The following is a 19,309-nucleotide window of genomic DNA, read 5'->3' as shown; positions in this document are numbered from 1 at the left end:
CCCTTTTCTAAACAGGGCTCCGCCTTTATCCGCCAAAGCCTTGGACAAAGTCGGAACCAGAAAGTTTTTCCTGCGACAACACTTGGTTTCTGAAGCCTTTTAATATTTTTGTTTCCTAGCCGGAGTGTTTATGTTGCGAGCCCTCATCAAATCGCGGTTAGTTAAGCGCCTGTGACTGTTCAGTTTGATTGAAAATGTTACAGATACGTCAAAGAAACTAGGAAACTTAAAATAATTAAAAAAAAAAAGCAAACGGGGAAGGTGGGAGGCTTAGCTGTGTAACACATGCGTATACTGTACCCTGCATACTACGGACTGCTGGTATTCATTAAACTGTCATTGAAACTTTTTCTAGACACAAGAAAAGTTTATTTATTTTTTCTTTCCTATTTACTTTATGTAACTGAGGAGGTTATGGATGAGCGGAGGAAAACGGGAGAAGAACTAAACCCACCTGCTACATTTGGTGCCCCGTCTAGAGCAGGTAAAAATATACATATTTAATAATAATAATAATAATAATAATAATAATAATAATTGTAATTGCATAACGCTTTCACCCAGTCCAGGTTTTACTTATGACCTTGATTAGCCCCAGTTTGTAGGTAACAAGCTCAGGTTTGTCTTATTAAACTCCAGGAATAGATCAAACTGCTATGCAATGGGAGCCTTATTTCCATCCCTGAGTTGAAGCATTGCCCCTCAGTGAAGCAGGGAATGAATACCATACCAAGTTTTGATTTAGCTCAGGGAAATAAAATTAAAAACATAATCAAAGGGAAAAACAAGTGGATTTTCAATTTGAAGAACCTTTTAAACAACTCTTTTTGTGTTTTTTGTGTGTGTGTGTGTGTGTGTGTGTGTGTTTGTTTTTTCAGCAGCTCCGGTTCAGAATGAGTTGGTGCCTCCCTCTCACTTTGCACAAAGGCCCCCTAGTGCCTCCACTGCCACCCCCAGCACCCTTCACCCCTGGAGGCCCCTGGATACAGACTTGCCTCCTGCCCCTCGGGTGCCCGATCCTTGGGCAGCGCTGGCACAAACCACCCAGGACATGTTTGAGCTGCGTACAGAGAACCTGAGGCTGCAGCTGCAAGGCGAGGAGATGTGCCGGGGGCGAGCAGGAGGAAGTGACCTGGAGGAGGGCAATGTTAGAACCAGGTGCGTTACAATGCATCTCGGTCAGCTTGTTTGTACCTGATTGAATGGGAATGCATTTATGGTCTTCCAAGGCCCCCCTTGGGAATGAAACACAGTTCCCAGTGGGTTCTCATCCTGTTTAGACAGTGAACATATAGTAATATCTAGCCTTAAGGTGCAATGATTCATAAACATGTTCAATTTACAGGAAAAACTTAAATGGATGGTTTATAGCAGCGTTTTCGAATAGCAGCGTTTGTTATCCTGTTTATTTCTTATTCATAACTATTCAACAGTAGTTCTGGATTTAGAAATACTAAGAGACTTAATATATTCCCTGTATTTGGCATGCTTACTTACTAACTAAAAAAAAAAGTATCTAAAATAGTTTGTTTTGCTTTGTTTGCTTAAAACGCTCAGATATTCCCATTCGTTTTTGGGTCAACTCCCAAAAATTGTTTCTGTTGTTGCAAAATGCCGCATTTAATTTGCACTTAATGTACTACAAACCCTGTTATCTTATGTTCAGATTTGTGTGTGTGTGAGTATTATACTCAGTTGTATCAATCTTATCGTATTCACACCCTGTGCTTTCAGATAAATGGCTGTTGTCCTTTTAAATACAAAATAATTGCAAACAAAAAGATAGGTTTGTGTTGCACTGTGTCATGAATCATTTCCTTGACTTTGTTGTGGTGTTCTATGTATCCACAGGTCCCTTGACAGGAAAGGAGATGTTGGCAGGCTGACCCAGTCCTCGGCTCAGCAGAGCCGGGAGAGGGCGAGGCTGTGTGGAGAGGTGGAGTCTTTGAGAGATGCAGCAAGGAGGCTGGTTGAGGATGTTCAGGAGAGAGATGATGCCCTGTGCAGGTATAACTCAAGCAGTATTTCTCAATCACAGAAGACCACTAGCAATGGCATATTAAGCAATATCTTCATGCTGTCATCCAAATTGTTCTTAAATCATAAATGTGCTGCCCAGTCAGTATCAACACCTGCTCCCCTTTCTCAGTTAAGTAGGGTCCTTTGAACAGGCTGATTTAATTCGAGATCTGATTTCTTGATCTACTGAGATTTTATTGTAATCAGTATTCATTGTAAAAATGCCATTGCTTTGCGCATGTTGTGTGTCTCCTGTCCCTGGTGTGCTCAGACAGAGAGCCCAGCTGGAGGAGCTGCATGTGGAGCTGAGCCGAGCGAGGCTGGAGCAGGACAGGCAGCGTGCGCAGGAGGAGAGGCTGAAGAACCAGCACCAGGCTGAACTGGAGAGGCTGATCCGAGAGAGAGACCAGGCCCGGGCTGAACTGGACCGGAGCAGGCAGGAACAGATCATGCTGCGCGCACAGGTCAGGATCACACCTTCACGTTGAACCCGCCAGAGCAAAAACAGGCTAGTGAACACATTCCCATTTCATCCCAGGATGATCGACTGAAGACTCAGAGGGAGGCTAAGCTGGAGAGGAGAGTCCAGGAGGCAGAGCAAGCCTTGGCTGAGCTCGAGGCTGCTTCCCAGAGTCTCCGGGCAGAGGTGGAGAGGGCAAGAGAGCAGGAGCGGCGCAGAGGTGTGGAGGCCGAGGAGGGCTGGAAGAGAGAGGGAGCGAGGCTACAAGAGCAGCTGCAGGAGACCCAGAGGCAGTGGCGAGCAGAGGTGAGGGAGCAGCTGGCTGGTTAATAACAGGCTGCCAGAGGTCTAAGAGTTGTTTTGGGGGCGGGGAGGTGGCGGAAGGGGTAAGAGTAGAAGGTTTGATTTCTAGTGGAGGCAGCCACTGCGTTGAGAACCGCATACCAATTGTGATATGTGAGAATGTGTGGGGATACATAATGGAAGTATGTCTTTTTTTTCCCCCTCTTTATATTAAAAAAAAGGTTTTAATCAGGCTTCATTTCCTGATCTTTACTTGTTTTATAAAAGGAATCCTAAGAAAATAAAGTTGTATTTTAATAGATACAAGGATTTCAATGTATATTTAGGTGAATGTATTGTGCTATGTAATGATTCTATGTATTACCTGTATTACCTGTCTCCTCTGTGCACCCCTTTCCCCCTAGCTTCAGTCTGTGTCAGATACCCACGCCACAGAACTGGCAGCACTGAGGCAGAACAGGACCACTCTGCAGGAAGAGCTGACTGCAGCCAAGCAGGAATCTGACCGCCTGAGAGAACAGCTTCAACTGGCCAATGAGGATCTGAGGTTGGTTCATTCGGTTTATCCTACAAAGCAGTGCTGGAACTGATACTTACTATCGATAGCAGGTTTAATTTTTTTATTTTTAATAAAGAAAAGATTTTAAAAAATGCTTAGCCCTTCAAAACAATGTTTATTCAATACCGAACTGTTTAAATAATATGAACCATTTTTCTTTTTTTTTTTTCGTTGCTTTAAATTATAAGTTAACCGCGTTTATCTATGTGGGGGTACATTTGCACCCTTTTCCGCCTTCCGGTATTGATGCACATTTTGTTATGGATCTGACGAAGGCTTGACAGGCTTACTAACATTTTTCAACCACTGGAACTGCTTCTGAAAAGACTCCTAAACGCTACACTAGACGGGGTGTAGCTTTAATTTCTGGACTCGTCTGGAAATTGGATTTTCCACTTACAGTAGGCACAGTTACAGAGGGGGCAGAACACACCTGTATGGGTTGCCATTTCATCCCGACCCCTTCGAGTGAATGAACCTAATTTTCTTTATTCAAACAGCCAGACCAACTCAGCCCTGGTTTCCCAGAATGCTGTGGTGCAGAGCCTGAGGAAATACATTGGGGAGCTGGTGCCGGAGCAGAGAGAGAGGCATCGGGGAGAAACAGAGAAAGAGGATCTCTGCAAGTCTGTGAAGGTAAAGAAAGACTGTTCCTCCGATCCACAGAGAAACAGCAGCTCTAATAAATCAAACTACACATTGACAAGTACCGTAGGCAATTCATTTGGCTAGTGAAATACTTCTATAAATCTATGAACTGCATAGCAAGTCTACTGCAGGTAATATTTATGAAATTATAACTTGCTTTAACCCCTTTTAAAAAACTTTGATTGCCAGATTTGGGAAGGTATTCATGGAAAGCAAACTGGAGGTGAATATACCTGGTATAAGTTGTGTTGTGTGTGTAATTTGCTATGATGTTACATAGTTTTAAATTACAAAATAATTGTGGCAGTCTTTGCTAAGCTTTCTGCTATATAAAAACATGTATTTGCTAGGCAATCAGTGTGAAGCATATGAATTGTTCAGTTTAGAATTCTCTTGCAAGCCTGATTGTAAACTAAAATTATAACAGTAATTATTGGCAGTACAAATACACACAACGCTCAGATCATTTACATTACATTTGCATGAAAAATGCTCACCTGGCCCCTTCCGTCCCTCTCTCTCTCTGATCTTGTCCTGGCAGCGTTTGGAGAGCGAGAAGGAGGCTCTCAGAGTAACAGCTGAGCTGCTGAACGTGAGGCTGAACTCCCTCAGCGACATCCTCGCCATCCAGGAGGGCGAGATCAGCAATAAGGTGAGTGATTTGAACCCGTGCTCACTGCTTATTAGCACTCCACTCAGCCCCCTTGTTAACTAAATATCCTGGTATTCAAAAATATGAATGAGCAAGACATCCCACGTGGACCTCAAAAACGATCCATTTATTTATTATCAGTGCAGGATGACCATGGGTAATATTTGTTTTGGTGCAAAGCGAACAGTCTATGTGTATACATGTGTGACAATCCCCATGACTGATGGAGTATTTGGTCATTACATTTATATTGTTCAATGTGAATGATCATCCTCTCTCTCCTAGCTGCTGCTGGACCCCCTCGATGAAGCTGGTTCAAAGGGGCGGGCGTTGCTGACCCATTGGAGGCAGAAAGTGTTTTCTCTGCTAGTGCAGCTGCGCTCAAGGGAGATAGAGGACAGCAACCAGGGGAACCAGCTCCGCAACCAGGTACCGGAGAACTGACAAACACACCGTACCAGATTGCATTGATTTCCAATCCTAATCTGGTGCATGGTGTCTCGTTTCCATCTGCCACTGGAATGGACTTGAACTCCTTGTAACTCCTGATTTGGTTACAAACATTGAAAATATGCTAACAGTTAAATGTTTCATGTAACGGATTCCGGCTTAACTGGTATGACAGGGCAGAGCCACATTCCACACTTTGCATCAAACCCATGTGGCACACATCTCTGCCCTGTCACTCTGGTATGGGTTGCTTCATAAAAGGTGGCTGCACAGATTTTGTTTTTTTTCCTAGTTTTGTTGATCATAAATGTGTTGGACGAGAAAGCGCACCGAATTCTGCTGGGAGTGGTTTGTAGGTAAACCCCACTGTGGGTGTGTGTGTGTGTCCCTGCAGATCTCTGATCTTGAGGAAGAGGTGAGGGTGAAGGGTCAGCAGCACAGCGTGCTTCTCCACAGCCTGCAGGACAAGGCAGCTGAGCTCAAGATGGAGAGAGTTAGGAGTGAGGTGAGGAGGATGAGAATTCTTTAGAGCTTCATTCATTCATTCATTCATTCACACCTGCTCTTCAAAATATGTCATACACACTGTGGCTAATCAAGCTTGTATTAAAACCTGGAATGGGAGAAACTGCTATGCAATAGGAGTCTTATTTCCATCCCTGTACTGTATTACCAGTCAGCTGTGTCTGATGTAGATCAGTGTACTGACTCACCCCATGTCTGCTCATTTCAGGCTTTTGACAAGGAGCTGACTCTAGTTCAAGGCCAGGTTCTGCACTTGGAGAATCGAGCCGAGGAGGCAGAGAATGCACTGGTTCAGCTGAAGGACAGCGTGCATGGGTAGGTGCTGGCTATTTTCACTGCCCCCTTTGCTCTGGGACAAGGGGTAGCACTATCAAACCCCTGGCAAACTTTAAACAATATAGTAATCACAGAAGTCCAGAGAAAAGGTAAACTACTGCAGAGGTTACCATTTAGCAAGAAGCTAACCTGTGTCATTAATTCATCTTTTCAGGTTTTGGCAGGTTTTTGAGCAGAGGGTGTCTGAAGTGCGTTCCTCTGAGGGCCGCTTGCTAAGTCTGGGACAGAGAGTCGCTTTTGCCAGCAGGAGGATAGACACGATTCAAGGTGGGTCGTTTCACCTTGGCAATGTCTCAAATAATGTTGATTTCTTCAAATTGTATCATTCGTTCAGGGGAAACGGTGGCTAGTTTATGACGGTAATTGAAACAGAGTTGAGTGGTGAGGACAATTTTTAAATAATCTGCTCAGGAGAAATGACCAATAAAGTGTAAGCGTAACAGATCAGCTGAAAGTAAGGCATGCAAACTGAGAAATGTCTTTAACCTTGGATGGTACCAGATACCAGGTGGTACCTTATTTTCATCCAGAAATTCTATTCTGCTCGTGCATTGCTGCTGTCGCTTAAGTAAGGGGAAGGATTTAATTCGGTATCGTTCAAATTATTCTACAGGGTTATTGCTGCGGAAGGAAGCCTTGATGCGACTGCAGCGGGACACACACAGACCGACCACACCTGAATCAGGAAGGTACAGCTATGGGAGACAATTCATTGCATAGCAAAGAATCGTGAGACTTCCTTGGATTATACATCATATTGCGTTTGTTACAGTTATTTGCAGTACATGCTTCTTGAAACTAGTCCATCAATACTCAAGATATATTAAATATATATTATATATATATATATATAATATAATATATTATATAATAATCAATCATGTAATAATCTTACATCAGAAGTATCCCATTGGTACTATCACTGTAAGTTTGTATTGTAATGACCTAGTTACAGCATCATTTATTGTATAAAGGTATAGACGTAATTGAAATCAGAACAAGATGATTACTGATCCTGTATCACCAGTATTAGTAACATCAAAACAATGCCGTAGAACACTAATTACAACATCGCCCCCCTTGGGGTCATTTATTTGACTTTTCTTTCATTGTCCAGGCTAGATTTCATATTGCCCAAACCTAGTGTTTTCAAGTATTTTGTAGAATATATTGCCAGTTTTTATCTGAATGAAATCTTACACAGTTGTACTGATTTTTTGTTTTTTTTTCCCATCTCAGAAAACTACACTAAATTATTGTTTGATACAAATGCAATCCATCCACAGGTCTGTCTCTGAGGATCTGCAGAATGAGCTGCAGTTAGTGAACGAGGAGAGAGAACGACTGGCTTCAGAACTGAAACGCACCCCCCAGCTCATTGAGAGAACGCTTTCTGAGGCCAGAGGACAGTGTAAGTCTCTCTTTTACATGAATCTACCTTTTAATCTATCTTTAACTCTCGCGTGAAACAGTCATAGTGCTGTTGTTCAGATTAAACATGGCCACGTTTCAGTTTAATTCATTAAAAGCAGCAGGCAGAGGGCTTTGTTCCAATTAGATCACATGGCTTAAGAAAGACTGGAGACTAGATTGTGAAGGAATATAAACACAAACTACAAGGTGGCTTTTCAAGCTTCGACCAAGTAGCAGTTGGAATGTACTGATGATTCTAAACAGCAGGCAGAGCATTGAGTCCGTCTGTGATAATGGACCTTGAATTACGTAGTCCAAAACTGCAAGTCGTTTCAGGTCCATTAACACCCAGTTATGTGACTATTTGATCAATTTGCTTGCTAAAGTTCAGAGGTCCTGTGTATTACTGTGATCTCCAGTCCAGACAGCGCTGAGGGAGCTGCAGCGTGCTCTGAAAGAGAGCAGCGAGACTGAGCAGAGGCTGGGGGAGCAGCTTACCCTGGCTGAGGAAGGGAGGCAGGAAGCGGAGAGGAGGCTGAGTGAGCTGCATGAGCAGCTGCAGGAGAACGCAGAGATCATCCTGGTGCTGCGGACAGACCTGGCCAAGCAACAGGACCAGTACCAGAGAGGTGAGGAGTGTCATTGAAGAGGGTAAGAGGTCTATTTCAATAAACTGAACAGTGGCGTTCTTTAATACCACCACCACAGAAATCCTAAACATGCGCTTCTTTGAAAAACGTGCAATGTTAATGTAAATGTATAAACTTGGGGTCCCTGCTTGTTTGTCTGTGTGGTCTGTCAGCCCTGCAGGAGAAGGTGTCCGAAGCAGAGTCTCTCCTGCACCAGGAGCTCCGGGAGATGGAGAGCCGGCTGAACGCAGCCAGGAGGGAGCACACCAAGGCGGGTGAGCATCCCAGGTCAAAGGACAAAAACCAAAAACAAGGCATCGTAATGCATTCAGTGCAATAAAATATCACAAATCAGCTGGGGCGGCATTAATCAGTCAGGATCAGTCACCCACTGAGAGTGTTAACTTTTATTAGTGAGAGCACAACCTAATGCCTCAAGTTCAATCCCAGCTCAGCCGCTGACTCACTGTGTGTGACCCTGAGCAAGTCACTTAACCTCCTTGTGCTCCGTCCTTCGGATGAGACATAAAACAAACAAGGTCCTATTGTAAGCAGTTGTGATGCATAGTTCACCTCCTATTCTTTGGATAAAAGCATCTGCTAAATGACTAATTAATAAAATAACAACAACAAGAAACTAGTGCTGATTTAACTGTGATATTTGAAGTGGGTTTGCCTTTGCTCCCTGTCTCCCTCTAGTGGTGGCTCTGCGGCAGCTGGAACGGCAGGTGGGCAGAGAGAGAGAGCGTGCCCAGGAGGCTCAGAGACTGCTGGAGGAGCAGAAAGACAGAGAGGCACGGGAACTGCAGAGACGGCTACGGGACTCCGAGAGGGACAAAAACCTGCTCATGGTGAGCTGAGCAGCCAGCGTCTACCACTAGGAGTTCTGAGTTTAAATACATTGCAGTTATAGCTGATGAAATATCTTAATCGTCTAAATATCTTACTTAAATTCACTATGTAGACTTCTCATATCCTGTCTTTAATGTGGTCCTTATTATCAGTTGTGGCCAAAAGTTTTGCATCACCCTATAAAATTAACGAATGAATGCTTCATAAAGTCAAATGAAACCTGCTGGATAATGTTACGTTAACATATTGAATTACATACCGCTTTGTAGTTTTCATGTACGTCACAAAAAAATTACTAATTGAAAGAAAAAAATTGACATTTTGAAATCTAACATGAAGCCCTGTACTACAATTCTGACTTCCGGTAGACTGTAGCAATATGATTTTGTAGTTTCTTCTTTGATTTACATGATTTCAAAATTGTCTCAAGCATAAAATTCTAGGTGATGCAAAACTTTTGGCCATAGCTGTATTTTGTTAAGCCTGCATTAGATCCTTTCCCCTCAGCTGCACATGATACTCAATGATCTGTAGCTTCTTGAACTTCCCCATACATTTCCCATTGACATTTTGAATACATGTTCAAATGCTGTATGTGAACATAATACGCTTTGATGCTTTCATATATCCCATTAATCCTGGTTTTCAGTCTTTATTGTAAATGTTTTTAATCTCCAGGCTACCCTGCGCCAAGAGGGCCTTCTGAATCAGTACAAGAGGAACAGATCTGCAGCTCTCCAGTCTTCCGCAGCCCTTACTGATGAGGGGGAGCTTGCCAGACCTTTGGGCAAGCTCCAGGCTCCAAGGCCTGACACCAAACTTTTATCTAAAGGTAAGTTGGGAAAGAGTTACGTCAGATTCGACACACACTGTCTATATTTCATCAGCTATAACTGCAATGTTACGTCAGATTCGACACACACTGTCAGGACTGCCCAGTCCCTGACCACATTCCGGCGCCTCCTTAAGACTCACCTCTTCAAACAGCACCTGTAGAACTCCTCTGTTGTATCCTGGGACACTATCACCCTTCATTTAAATATGCTTTATTTTGCTCTTATCTGCCCCCTATTTTACTGCATTTAATCCTGTACCTCAGAATATTGTAATCTCCCAAGTGTTTAATCTGTAGTATTTTGTACTTAATCATATCCTGATGTAACTATCACTACTTAATCATATCCTGATGTAACTTTCACTATTATCTGCTGTATTATTGAATTGTGGTTTGTCACACTTGAGAATTATTGTATTTCTTGTTCTTATTGTATGACTTATATTGTAACACTTGAATGTATTTGTATTTGCTTGCGATTGTAAGTCGCCCTGGATAAGGGCGTCTGCTAAGAAATAAATAATAATAATAATAATAATAATTACAAAAATGTATTTATTTTTTTGTTTAATAAATATGGCCAAAAGTTTTGCGTCGTCCTAAAGAATTAATTCATTGTGCTTCATAAAGTTGAATGAAACCTGCTGAATAACGTTACGTTAACATATTGAATTACACACCGCTTTGTAGTTTTTCATATACTTAACGAAAAACTGTCAAAAACTGAAAAATGTGACATTTCGAAATCTAACATAAAATACTTTGCTTTGCAATCTGGCTTCCAGGAGACTTTTGCAAAATCCTATGCTTTGATTACATGTTAAATAAAATATCTAAATTATGTTCATATATACTTTTTTTTTTTTCTTTTTTCTTTTTCTTTTAATTATGTCTCAATCCTAAAATTCTAGGTGATGCAAAAATTTCTGGTCATAGCTGTACATTTTTACATATATAGAGAGAACTTCACATCAAATTTGTGCTGAAATTGGGTTCATAATTTGGGAATATATTGAGGTGCCTGCCCATCTGTCTGTGTTTTATTTTATTATAAGAAAGTCCAAAAGCTCTTCTATTTGCATGAAGTCCAAAATATCTCCTGGGTGCCTTGTCTGTGTGACACGGTCCTGTTTTGTATTTATTGTTGCAGAATCTCTCAGTTCTGTTCTGGATCACCTCCAGGCTCTGAGTGAAGCTGTCATCAGGGACGAAGACTCTTCCAGCGAGGAGGAGGAGAAGGAGAGGAAAAAGAGCGATGAATCCTAATATAATTTTTTTTGTTCTCTTAAAGGTTGTGATACCAAACTTATTTTTTAAGCCTTGTTTACACACAAGGTTCTATGCTGCGTCACCCAAGTAAATGTAGAAATAAAGAAGTCTGAAAGACAGAGATTGGGTTGGAGGAGTGCGCTAATGCTAGTTTTACTACACTAGAGGGGAACTGGAAGGAGTGAGTTCTTCAAAATGAACCCAGAAGTAGTTTTTATACCAAATGAATCACATTGGGAGTATTGTGTGTGAAAATAGTATTTGATGGGTGATTATCTCTATAGTAATCACACCCTGTCACTCCTTTATAATGCCTAATTTTAAGTTAATACCCCTAGTACTGTTTTCTGACACAGTTCAATTTGACTCCTTAAATTGGTATTCACTTCTAGAACTATTGTTCCCTTCACAATTGGGAATACTATCTGCCTTATAGTACATTAAACACCTGCAGCAAGGACCACATGTGTATTCAGGAAGGATAAGTATACATTACAGTGGTGTATTACTAAATCTGAAGATACCAGAAGTAAAATATAGATTGTCTTAAACAACAATTACTATACAAATTCACATTTTATTTGTGTACTGAACTTCTAGTAACACGTATAATAGGTAATGCATTAATCGTTTTTTTTTTTTTTTTTAACATCACTGTGCTTCAAAGTTGATTACCGTAGTTACTGATTTTTCTCAACATAGATCGCAAAATGGTGACCACAAGCGACAGCACTTGCGATGTGTTTTATGAAGCGATCGCAGCGATGACCTCTGCGTCCTCGCAAAGCACATCGTAATCACAGAACATCCATGAAACGGGCCAGGAGAATATATTCAGCATTATCTGCAGGGACGTTATCTGGATTGACTAAAACAATGCATTTAAGAAAAATATATAAGTATAGAAATAGGTCACTGCCTAGAATCGTGTTCTCTCCTTTTCATGTCTTTTTGCGCTTTGGAGTTGTTGTCAGATCTAGAGTAGCGTACTGTACACCTCTTTCCTCTTCCTCCTGCAGTAAAAAAAAATGAACAAAACGAAAATTAATTGATGTGTGTCTTGAAACCATGACTGCATTTTTAAGGTTGCAGCTCTTAGTAAAAAAAAAAAAAAAAAAAAATCATGATAAGGCAGAGGGGCTTTAAGAAAGCACTATAAAGTGCATCAGGGACAAAGGTGAATATATCTAATTAGTCAATTCCTTGATAAATGGAATAATTATAATTAAAGTACATAAACAACAGAATTTGAGTTGCTCGCCTTGGTACTCTCTCCCTGTGTTCTCGCACCCGTAGCCCCTGTTCAGACATTTTGAGAACCAACAAACGTTTCAAAATCATTTTTCAATCTTATGCTTAAGTGCATAGTTTAGAAATGCCCTTAAGACTGTATGGGCCAGATTGGTAAAGCTTTTTGTTTGTTTGTTTGTTTTACTACAAATTGTTATCCGCACAACTTATTTCTGAAAACGTACAAATTACAATTCTAAAACAAACAGGGATCATTTAAAGCTGCTGTAAAACCTACAACTGTCTGTGCTGTTTATTTCTGGTTTGCTAACTTCTTTTCTGAAAAATAAAACACCGTAAATCATTATAGGAGTTAATAGCTTTGAGAATCAAGACGTATATTAAGTAAAAAAAAATGGTTATTTTAAGCACCTCCACAGAGTCTTCAGTGGCAGTGTAATGGTTCTGTATGACACTAAGGGGCAATAGAAGTCCTCTCTTAGAATAGTTAATTCCCAGGGTAGCTATGCTAATACAGCATGCCAGTCACCCAGCATACTTTAAGAATATAAGGTTATACTTATACAAAAGTTAAATTAAGACGAAGGCCCTAGCCTAAACATTTATCGACTACTTCATTTAGTTTCTTGTTAGTTATAGTAAAACAATCCCAAACGCTTTTTAATGGTAATGTTGAGATACTGTTTTTAATATACAGGCTATATTTATAATATATAGGATGTCTACGTTCTTATAATGAGGAGTTAATTTGTGCCGGATCGCACCGGATCCAAATCTGCTACCTTTTTGTCTGACAGACGAGAATTACACGGTTTGCAAATGATGAACTGTAAAAAAAAAAAAAAAAAATGTTGAGGTTGTGTTGCAGAAAATAACTATATACATAGCACCTCAAATGATCAAAATGCCAAAAGAAAAACTATAATTCTTAACAGCAACAGTGCCGTCGCTCCTGTCCATCAGATTAGTCAGCCCGCCACTGGTATTGTTCAAACGTGAAGATTATAAAACACGGCGAGGCAAAGGTGGGCGTGCGGCTACTGACATCAACAATAAGGCACGAAACAACATGAAGCATATTTGGGACCTACCGGTACTGCATATGAAGCATTCAGTCTAAAAACATAAACGCTGACCCTCTTCCTTAATGAGAAGATCCGGTACCTTTTTGCTTACAAATTAATTCCTGCGTATAATCATTAGATTTGATGCAAAGTGCTTCTAGAACATACAAATAGAAATGCAGCTTTTATACTTTAATACAAGTAGTTGGGAGATTGTCCAAAGTACCTCTTTTCTCAAAGTAACAGACAAAGGCAGAGGAGACGACCACAAATACTAAGGAGACGTAGCCCTGCAAAATACAGCCCAGCTCACAGTTTGATCCTGAAAATCAAAAAGACAATGATCAGCCATAAGGAGAAGCCTGAGCTTTCTAAGATCAGTTAGAAGTGTACCGACATATCCAGCTGCAGTCGCAAATAAAAAATGTGAAATCTGCTTGCTTGCACTTTTTGCAGCTATTGCATGTAACCATATAGTTAAGCTCTCAATTGGATTTTATAACATGTTTTCTTGACCATACACCCAGTGATACTAAAAGCTGGATTTGTAAAGTGATTGATTTTAGAAATAACACGGGTGAGCCATTGTAATCCCCCTCTGCCACTGTAGCAACTGTGAGTTAGTATATAGAAAATATCTATACAAAATGACAGTTACAGAGGGTTCAGAAACAGGACATTAGTCCTGAAGTTCGCAGGTAGCTGGTTCCGCCACAGAGAGGCTAGGAAGAGAAGGAGCGGGACGGGAGGATGGAGAGGGGAGGGAAGGCATGTAGTGGAGGAGCGGAGCGGACAAGAGGGGTGTAAGGAGACACGAGGGATTGGCGGTAGGATGGGGCAGTGGTGAAGAGAGCGGTAGGCAAGAACAAGGGTCTTGAATTGAATGCGAGTAGAGAGGTAGCCAGTGGAGGGTGCAAAGCAGAGGGGTATACAAATTATACAAAAGATTAAACATCTCAGAATGACCCCATCAAGGGCTGGCCAGACCACCTGAGACGTTATAATCTCCACTGCAGCCAACATTCACCGACTCAGTGCTGTCTCTCACATCTACTAATGAATTACTGTTTTTTCATTCCCGTAATAAATATCTATTCCTTACCATTGTTAGTTTCTGTTTTTGGTTCTGACGTTGAGTTCTGCGCTAAAAAAAAAAAACACAACGTATTTCTGTTAATTTTCAAGAATTTCAGTTTTAATAAAGTTTATGTTTAAAATGTGTTTTCTTATCAGTAGAGGTTTTGAATGCAAATATTTTGTTTTACTTTAATATTAGAAATGGACTCGTAACCGCCATCATCTCAGAATATATATATATATATATATATATATATATATATATATATATATATATATATATATATATATATATATATATATATATATATATATATTCATAAATCCATAAAAAAAATATGATGAAGGTGTTGGTTAACCTTTGTCGACCTGTATTGTGTTTGGTTTAGTTTTTCATCTTTAAAAACAGATCACCTACCATTGTCCTTATGGAAAAAACATATATTTTTAATACATGTTAGAATAGTGTGATCCTTATATTTTTCATATATAGAAATGCGCCCATTTTTATATATTTAAAATATATGGGATATATTTAAAATATATTGTAGTCTGTAATCCATATATTTAAATATATAGAAAAGGGACCAACTTCTATATATGAAAAGTAGAAGGATAATATTTTTCTACCATATATTTAAAATATATATTTGTTCCATAAGGGCGTAAGGGGAGTGGGTAAAACAAAATCTCAATACCAGGATTTGTTACTCGTCTTTTTTAAATTCTACAATAACAATAAAGTAACACTACAATTATATATAATTCTAATAACGTACTGTAACTTTATGAGCTGTGTAAATGAATAGGTTGAGGGAGCAGAAGGGTAGGCTATAGAAATCAAAACATTGAAATATCTTTGAACCAAGCCCCGGTCTACCAGCGGAGCTGTGGATCTTAAAGGCCACAAGGACTACCTAAACGCATCAGAATGACTCCATCAAGGGCTTATCAGACCATCTGAGGCATTAGAATCTCCACTGCAGCCAACATTCACCGACTCCGTGGTGTCTCTCATGCCTACTAATTAATGACTGTTTTTTTCATTCCCGTAATAAATATGGATTCCTTACCATTGTTAGTTTCTGTTTTCGGTTCTGACGTTGAGTTATGCGCTAAAATAAATAAATAAATAAATAAATAAATAACGCAATTCTGTATATTTTTACGAATTTCAGCTATAATGAAATCTACGTTTAAAATGTGTTTTCTTATCAGCAGAGGTTTTGTACGCACGCATGTTGTTTTACTTTAATAAGAAAAGATGCGGCGTTACTATAATATATTATAGTAATAATATATTTTTATTTTTATTTTATTTTATTTATTTTCATATGTTCATAAATCCATAATCAAATTACCAAATCAGTTATGACGAAGGTGTTGGCTAACATTTGTCTATCTTTTTTTTTTATCTTCTGTAGTAGCCAGTGCATATATGAGCTTATAACCTACATATTAATTCAATTAATTTTAAAAAATATTGAAAAATATTGAAACCATATCTTAGCTGAACATAATATAATAGCTCAATAAAAGTAAAAACATTTTTACAAGGGCTTCTCCAGATGAAACATACAGATCAACAGACAGATCATTTCCACATATACCCAGATCACGATAAACTGTTCTCTAGATAAATGTTAAATATAGGTGTGACAAACAGATGGACAGTCTGACAGACAGCCTTCATATACCCTGAAATGATGATATAATCAACACTTTATGTTAAAGAAGACCTGTGCATCTTTCATCAACATCTTACAAGCATTACTGTAGTATGGCAAACTCTACAATTACATTTAGGAAGAAGATATGTTGAAGAATGTAATCATGTCATACAGAAATATGATAGACTGGACACACGCGTGTATTCTGTTCTTATATTAAGTGATAATTAGAGAAATCTTACCCGACACAAGTTTTGTTAAATTTCCAGATTTCATTTCTCCTATCACTCGAACCATGCAGAAATACAAAGCGAAATCCTGCTGAGAAACATTGTCTATCCTCATGTTGACAGTCCAGGTCGTGCGGTTCAGCAGGGGGTAAAAATGAAACTCATTGAAGCCATTGAAGTATACAGGGCTTGATGTATTGTCTATTAGTTTTAAAGCATTGTGAAAGATGTTAATCGGAGCTTGTTGTGGATAAAGTACAAACCAAAAGGTTTCACTGTCATGTTCGATGTCACAGTTTAGAGTTATATTGTCTCCAGGAAGGACCTCTTTAACTGCCGTTGACTGGACTTGGTGTTTCAGATAAGAAGCAACTAAACAAAAAAACAAAAAAATCACCATTTAATAATAATGTACACAGACGTGCATTTGAAACATAGACTAAAATTCACTTGTCATTTTAAAACTGGGAATTCATTGCTGCTTTTGACATTTTTAGATCCCTCAAACAAACTGTATAGTACACAAATTATAAAAGAGCAATGAAAAGGTAACATGGTAGATCCACCAGCCACCAGTCTTTAAATCTCAACAATATACAGTACAGCCTCTTCATGTAATTATGTTGGTTCACCTTCATGGCAGTTTGTAGTGGGTGTCAGGACTGGAATGCAATTTTTGATTGTAAAACACAATTCTTTTATGAAAGAGTTTGGTTAAATTTGCTTTCATTGTAAAAATGTGCTGCTCATCTCTATCTTATCTTGTTTCATTCTCATTTTAACCTAATATTTGTCTCACATGTTTCTTGTAAAACCACTATTGGAGAAACACAAGTTGACATGTTTTAATGGGACATGTTTTAGAAATGTGAGCCGTGAAACACATTGGAGCCACACATGTGAAACAATCAAGAGGCAAAAGAGAAATGCTTCAAATTCAATCATTAATGATTTATAAAACTTGGTTGAAAATTACACAGAACTGTACCTTATAAAAACACAAGAATAGCACACGAGTCCACAGGGGGCTTGATTTTCAAAGATTTGTAAGGTAGCAAAACAGCTAAGTAATATAAGGTCAAATTCAAATTCCCATTTTGTAGCATAACTGGAATTTTCTCCTTTAAAAAAATAATAGTTAATTAAAGTCTGGGATAAATGCTCATAATTATGAAGCATATAATTAAGGGATTTGATATCAGTATTTTCTAAAAAGAAAAGAAAATATTGCTGTTTCAAAATGTCTAATTGTTCTGTAATGTTAGCATTACCTTGGAACAGCCAAAATGAACAGAAACAGACAGTTCTCTGATTGGATCGGTGTCTTACCTCACTATTACATTTTAATCATGATGCCACCACCCTTATTGCAGCTTTTAGATTGCAACAAATTAAAAAAACATGATAACTGTGCGTGCAATTACTTAATGCTAAGACTGAGTTGTTTTGATTTTTTCAACCTTTTTTAAAATAATTGAAATGTAATAATTGTGTTATGTTTACCACAGCTTAAAATATCTAAATGACACCACTAGAATGAAAAGATTATACTCACAGATAATGAGGAACAGTAGAATTCTTGACATGCTATTAATTCCAGACATTGCTGTTCTGTGTGCTGCGAGACACATGGAAATATGAAATCTGCTGCTGGTGTCTAGATGTACAAGCTGGTTAGAGATACAGCACATTTCCTTTGCAGGTATTTCTTTGCACTAACAGAGGCACACAGGTCTGCACACGTGTTGCTGCTCCCTTGATCTAAAGATTGAGCTCACAGGTCCCAGCGCTGACTTCAAACACAGAATGAACTCATAGCTTTCAATCAGCACTCAGTTGATTGGTTCTAAAATAGCATTGATACAGCCTATATGTAATTCCAGAGTCCAGTCTTCATAATCAGGTAACATGAAAGATGTCTCTGATTTAGGGTTGCAGGATTTACATTGAAAAACCGGGACATTTATCAGCCATTAGATCATAAATCAGATTTTATATATATAAAATAAAAATGTCTGTTTATCAAGACACAATTGGGTCTAACTAAAAAGGCTAACTAGACATGGTACAGAAAGTTAAACAGAATATTAGTTATTAAACACATAAACCATAAGATTGTTTATTTTGTTTTTTGAATGGCGCTACCTAATGCATTACTGTTAACTTTCTGGGCACACTGATACAGTTTTGTACTTTATAGAAATGTGGATACAATAGAAACAACTGGACGATTTAACATATTGTTTCCGACCGGGGCAAATAATTAACTCTTTCCTGGGTTGTCTGGTATCTCTCAGTATAAACATCCAGAACCATGCAGCTTTACCTTGTAGTTCTCTCCCTCAAACAAGAGGACTGGGCTTAATCACAAAGCTTTTAAACATGTCTTATTCAAAGATGTACTTTTAAAGGTCAGATTTGATTATTACACACTTCCGTCAAGCTTGTGTGGGTCTGAGTTTGAGAAGACCATTTTCAGAAAGGAATAAAAATTTGTAATTCAAGACATTTTTGTTTTTTTTTTATAGCTGAGTTTATTTTTATGAGTGTGATGTAGAAAGTACAGTAGAGGATGGATGAACTGATGGACAGGTCATATAAAACCGATTCTGATATTGTCAATAACTGCTGCTAAAGAAGGTCAAGTGTCATCACAATTGGATAAGCAACTATCCAAATACATTGATTTAGACCTGAAATGCACAGAATCAGACACGAATCACATGATTATCAACCTTTAACAAAGGTATTCATTTCCATTTCATGTCAGATCACAGATGCTTTCTTTATTTTGCGTCCAATCACAATCAAAATTGCTGCTATTACTGATTTTGAAAGTGGGTGTGTGTTTTTTTTTTTGTTGTTGTTTTAAATAAAGTTCGTTTTTGCACCTCAACCACGTACTACAAAGCACAATAAAAGTTAAATACAGCAGCATTTTTTTTTTAAGTAGGCTAACTACAACGCAGAACATCATAGATTTGTAAATGAATTAGTAACCATGTCACATCCTCTGGTTCACACTTTATATTCATTGTGGCCACGCAACACGTACGCAGCGGTTCAG

The 19,309-nt window shown here is 38.9% G+C and overlaps 2 protein-coding genes across 10 annotated transcripts; one reads left to right on the top strand and one right to left on the bottom strand.

Moving 5' to 3' along the window:
• The first annotated feature begins 18 nt into the window (after nucleotides 1–18).
• Nucleotides 19–11,507, top strand: LOC131707062 (coiled-coil alpha-helical rod protein 1-like). 7 transcript variants are annotated; one of them, XM_059009149.1, is made up of 20 exons: nucleotides 19–156; nucleotides 412–484; nucleotides 882–1,158; nucleotides 1,852–2,007; nucleotides 2,291–2,483; nucleotides 2,558–2,785; nucleotides 3,187–3,329; nucleotides 3,842–3,977; nucleotides 4,531–4,641; nucleotides 4,927–5,070; nucleotides 5,486–5,596; nucleotides 5,825–5,931; nucleotides 6,107–6,219; nucleotides 6,566–6,641; nucleotides 7,239–7,363; nucleotides 7,785–7,994; nucleotides 8,168–8,269; nucleotides 8,694–8,845; nucleotides 9,525–9,678; nucleotides 10,832–11,507. In XM_059009149.1, the coding sequence occupies exons 2-20, from the start codon at nucleotides 415–417 to the stop codon at nucleotides 10,945–10,947; spliced, it is 2,724 nt and encodes a 907-aa protein (XP_058865132.1). In that variant the 5' UTR covers nucleotides 19–156; nucleotides 412–414; the 3' UTR covers nucleotides 10,948–11,507. The 7 variants fall into 7 exon arrangements, with proteins under 7 accessions (XP_058865132.1, XP_058865130.1, XP_058865128.1 ...); XM_059009147.1 differs by having other exon boundaries at nucleotides 879–1,158; XM_059009150.1 differs by having other exon boundaries at nucleotides 35–156; nucleotides 409–484.
• A 73-nt stretch (nucleotides 11,508–11,580) lies between these two features.
• LOC117964857 (uncharacterized) lies at nucleotides 11,581–18,067 on the bottom strand. 3 transcript variants are annotated; one of them, XM_059009180.1, is made up of 6 exons: nucleotides 17,798–18,067; nucleotides 16,255–16,614; nucleotides 15,416–15,457; nucleotides 14,368–14,409; nucleotides 13,492–13,587; nucleotides 11,581–11,963 (listed from the first exon to the last, which is right to left on the bottom strand). In XM_059009180.1, exons 1-6 carry the CDS (start codon nucleotides 17,931–17,933, stop codon nucleotides 11,863–11,865), a joined length of 777 nt encoding a protein of 258 aa, XP_058865163.1. In that variant the 5' UTR covers nucleotides 17,934–18,067; the 3' UTR covers nucleotides 11,581–11,862. The 3 variants fall into 3 exon arrangements, with proteins under 3 accessions (XP_058865163.1, XP_058865164.1, XP_058865165.1); XM_059009182.1 differs by lacking the exon at nucleotides 11,581–11,963 and adding an exon at nucleotides 12,842–13,028; XM_059009181.1 differs by lacking the exon at nucleotides 14,368–14,409.
• Nucleotides 18,068–19,309: the final 1,242 nt, after the last annotated feature.

Source organism: Acipenser ruthenus, chromosome 38 (assembly GCF_902713425.1).
Source record: "Acipenser ruthenus chromosome 38, fAciRut3.2 maternal haplotype, whole genome shotgun sequence".
Classification (NCBI taxonomy): Eukaryota; Metazoa; Chordata; class Actinopteri; order Acipenseriformes; family Acipenseridae; genus Acipenser; species Acipenser ruthenus.
This window is presented reverse-complemented; position numbering and strand designations above follow the sequence as displayed.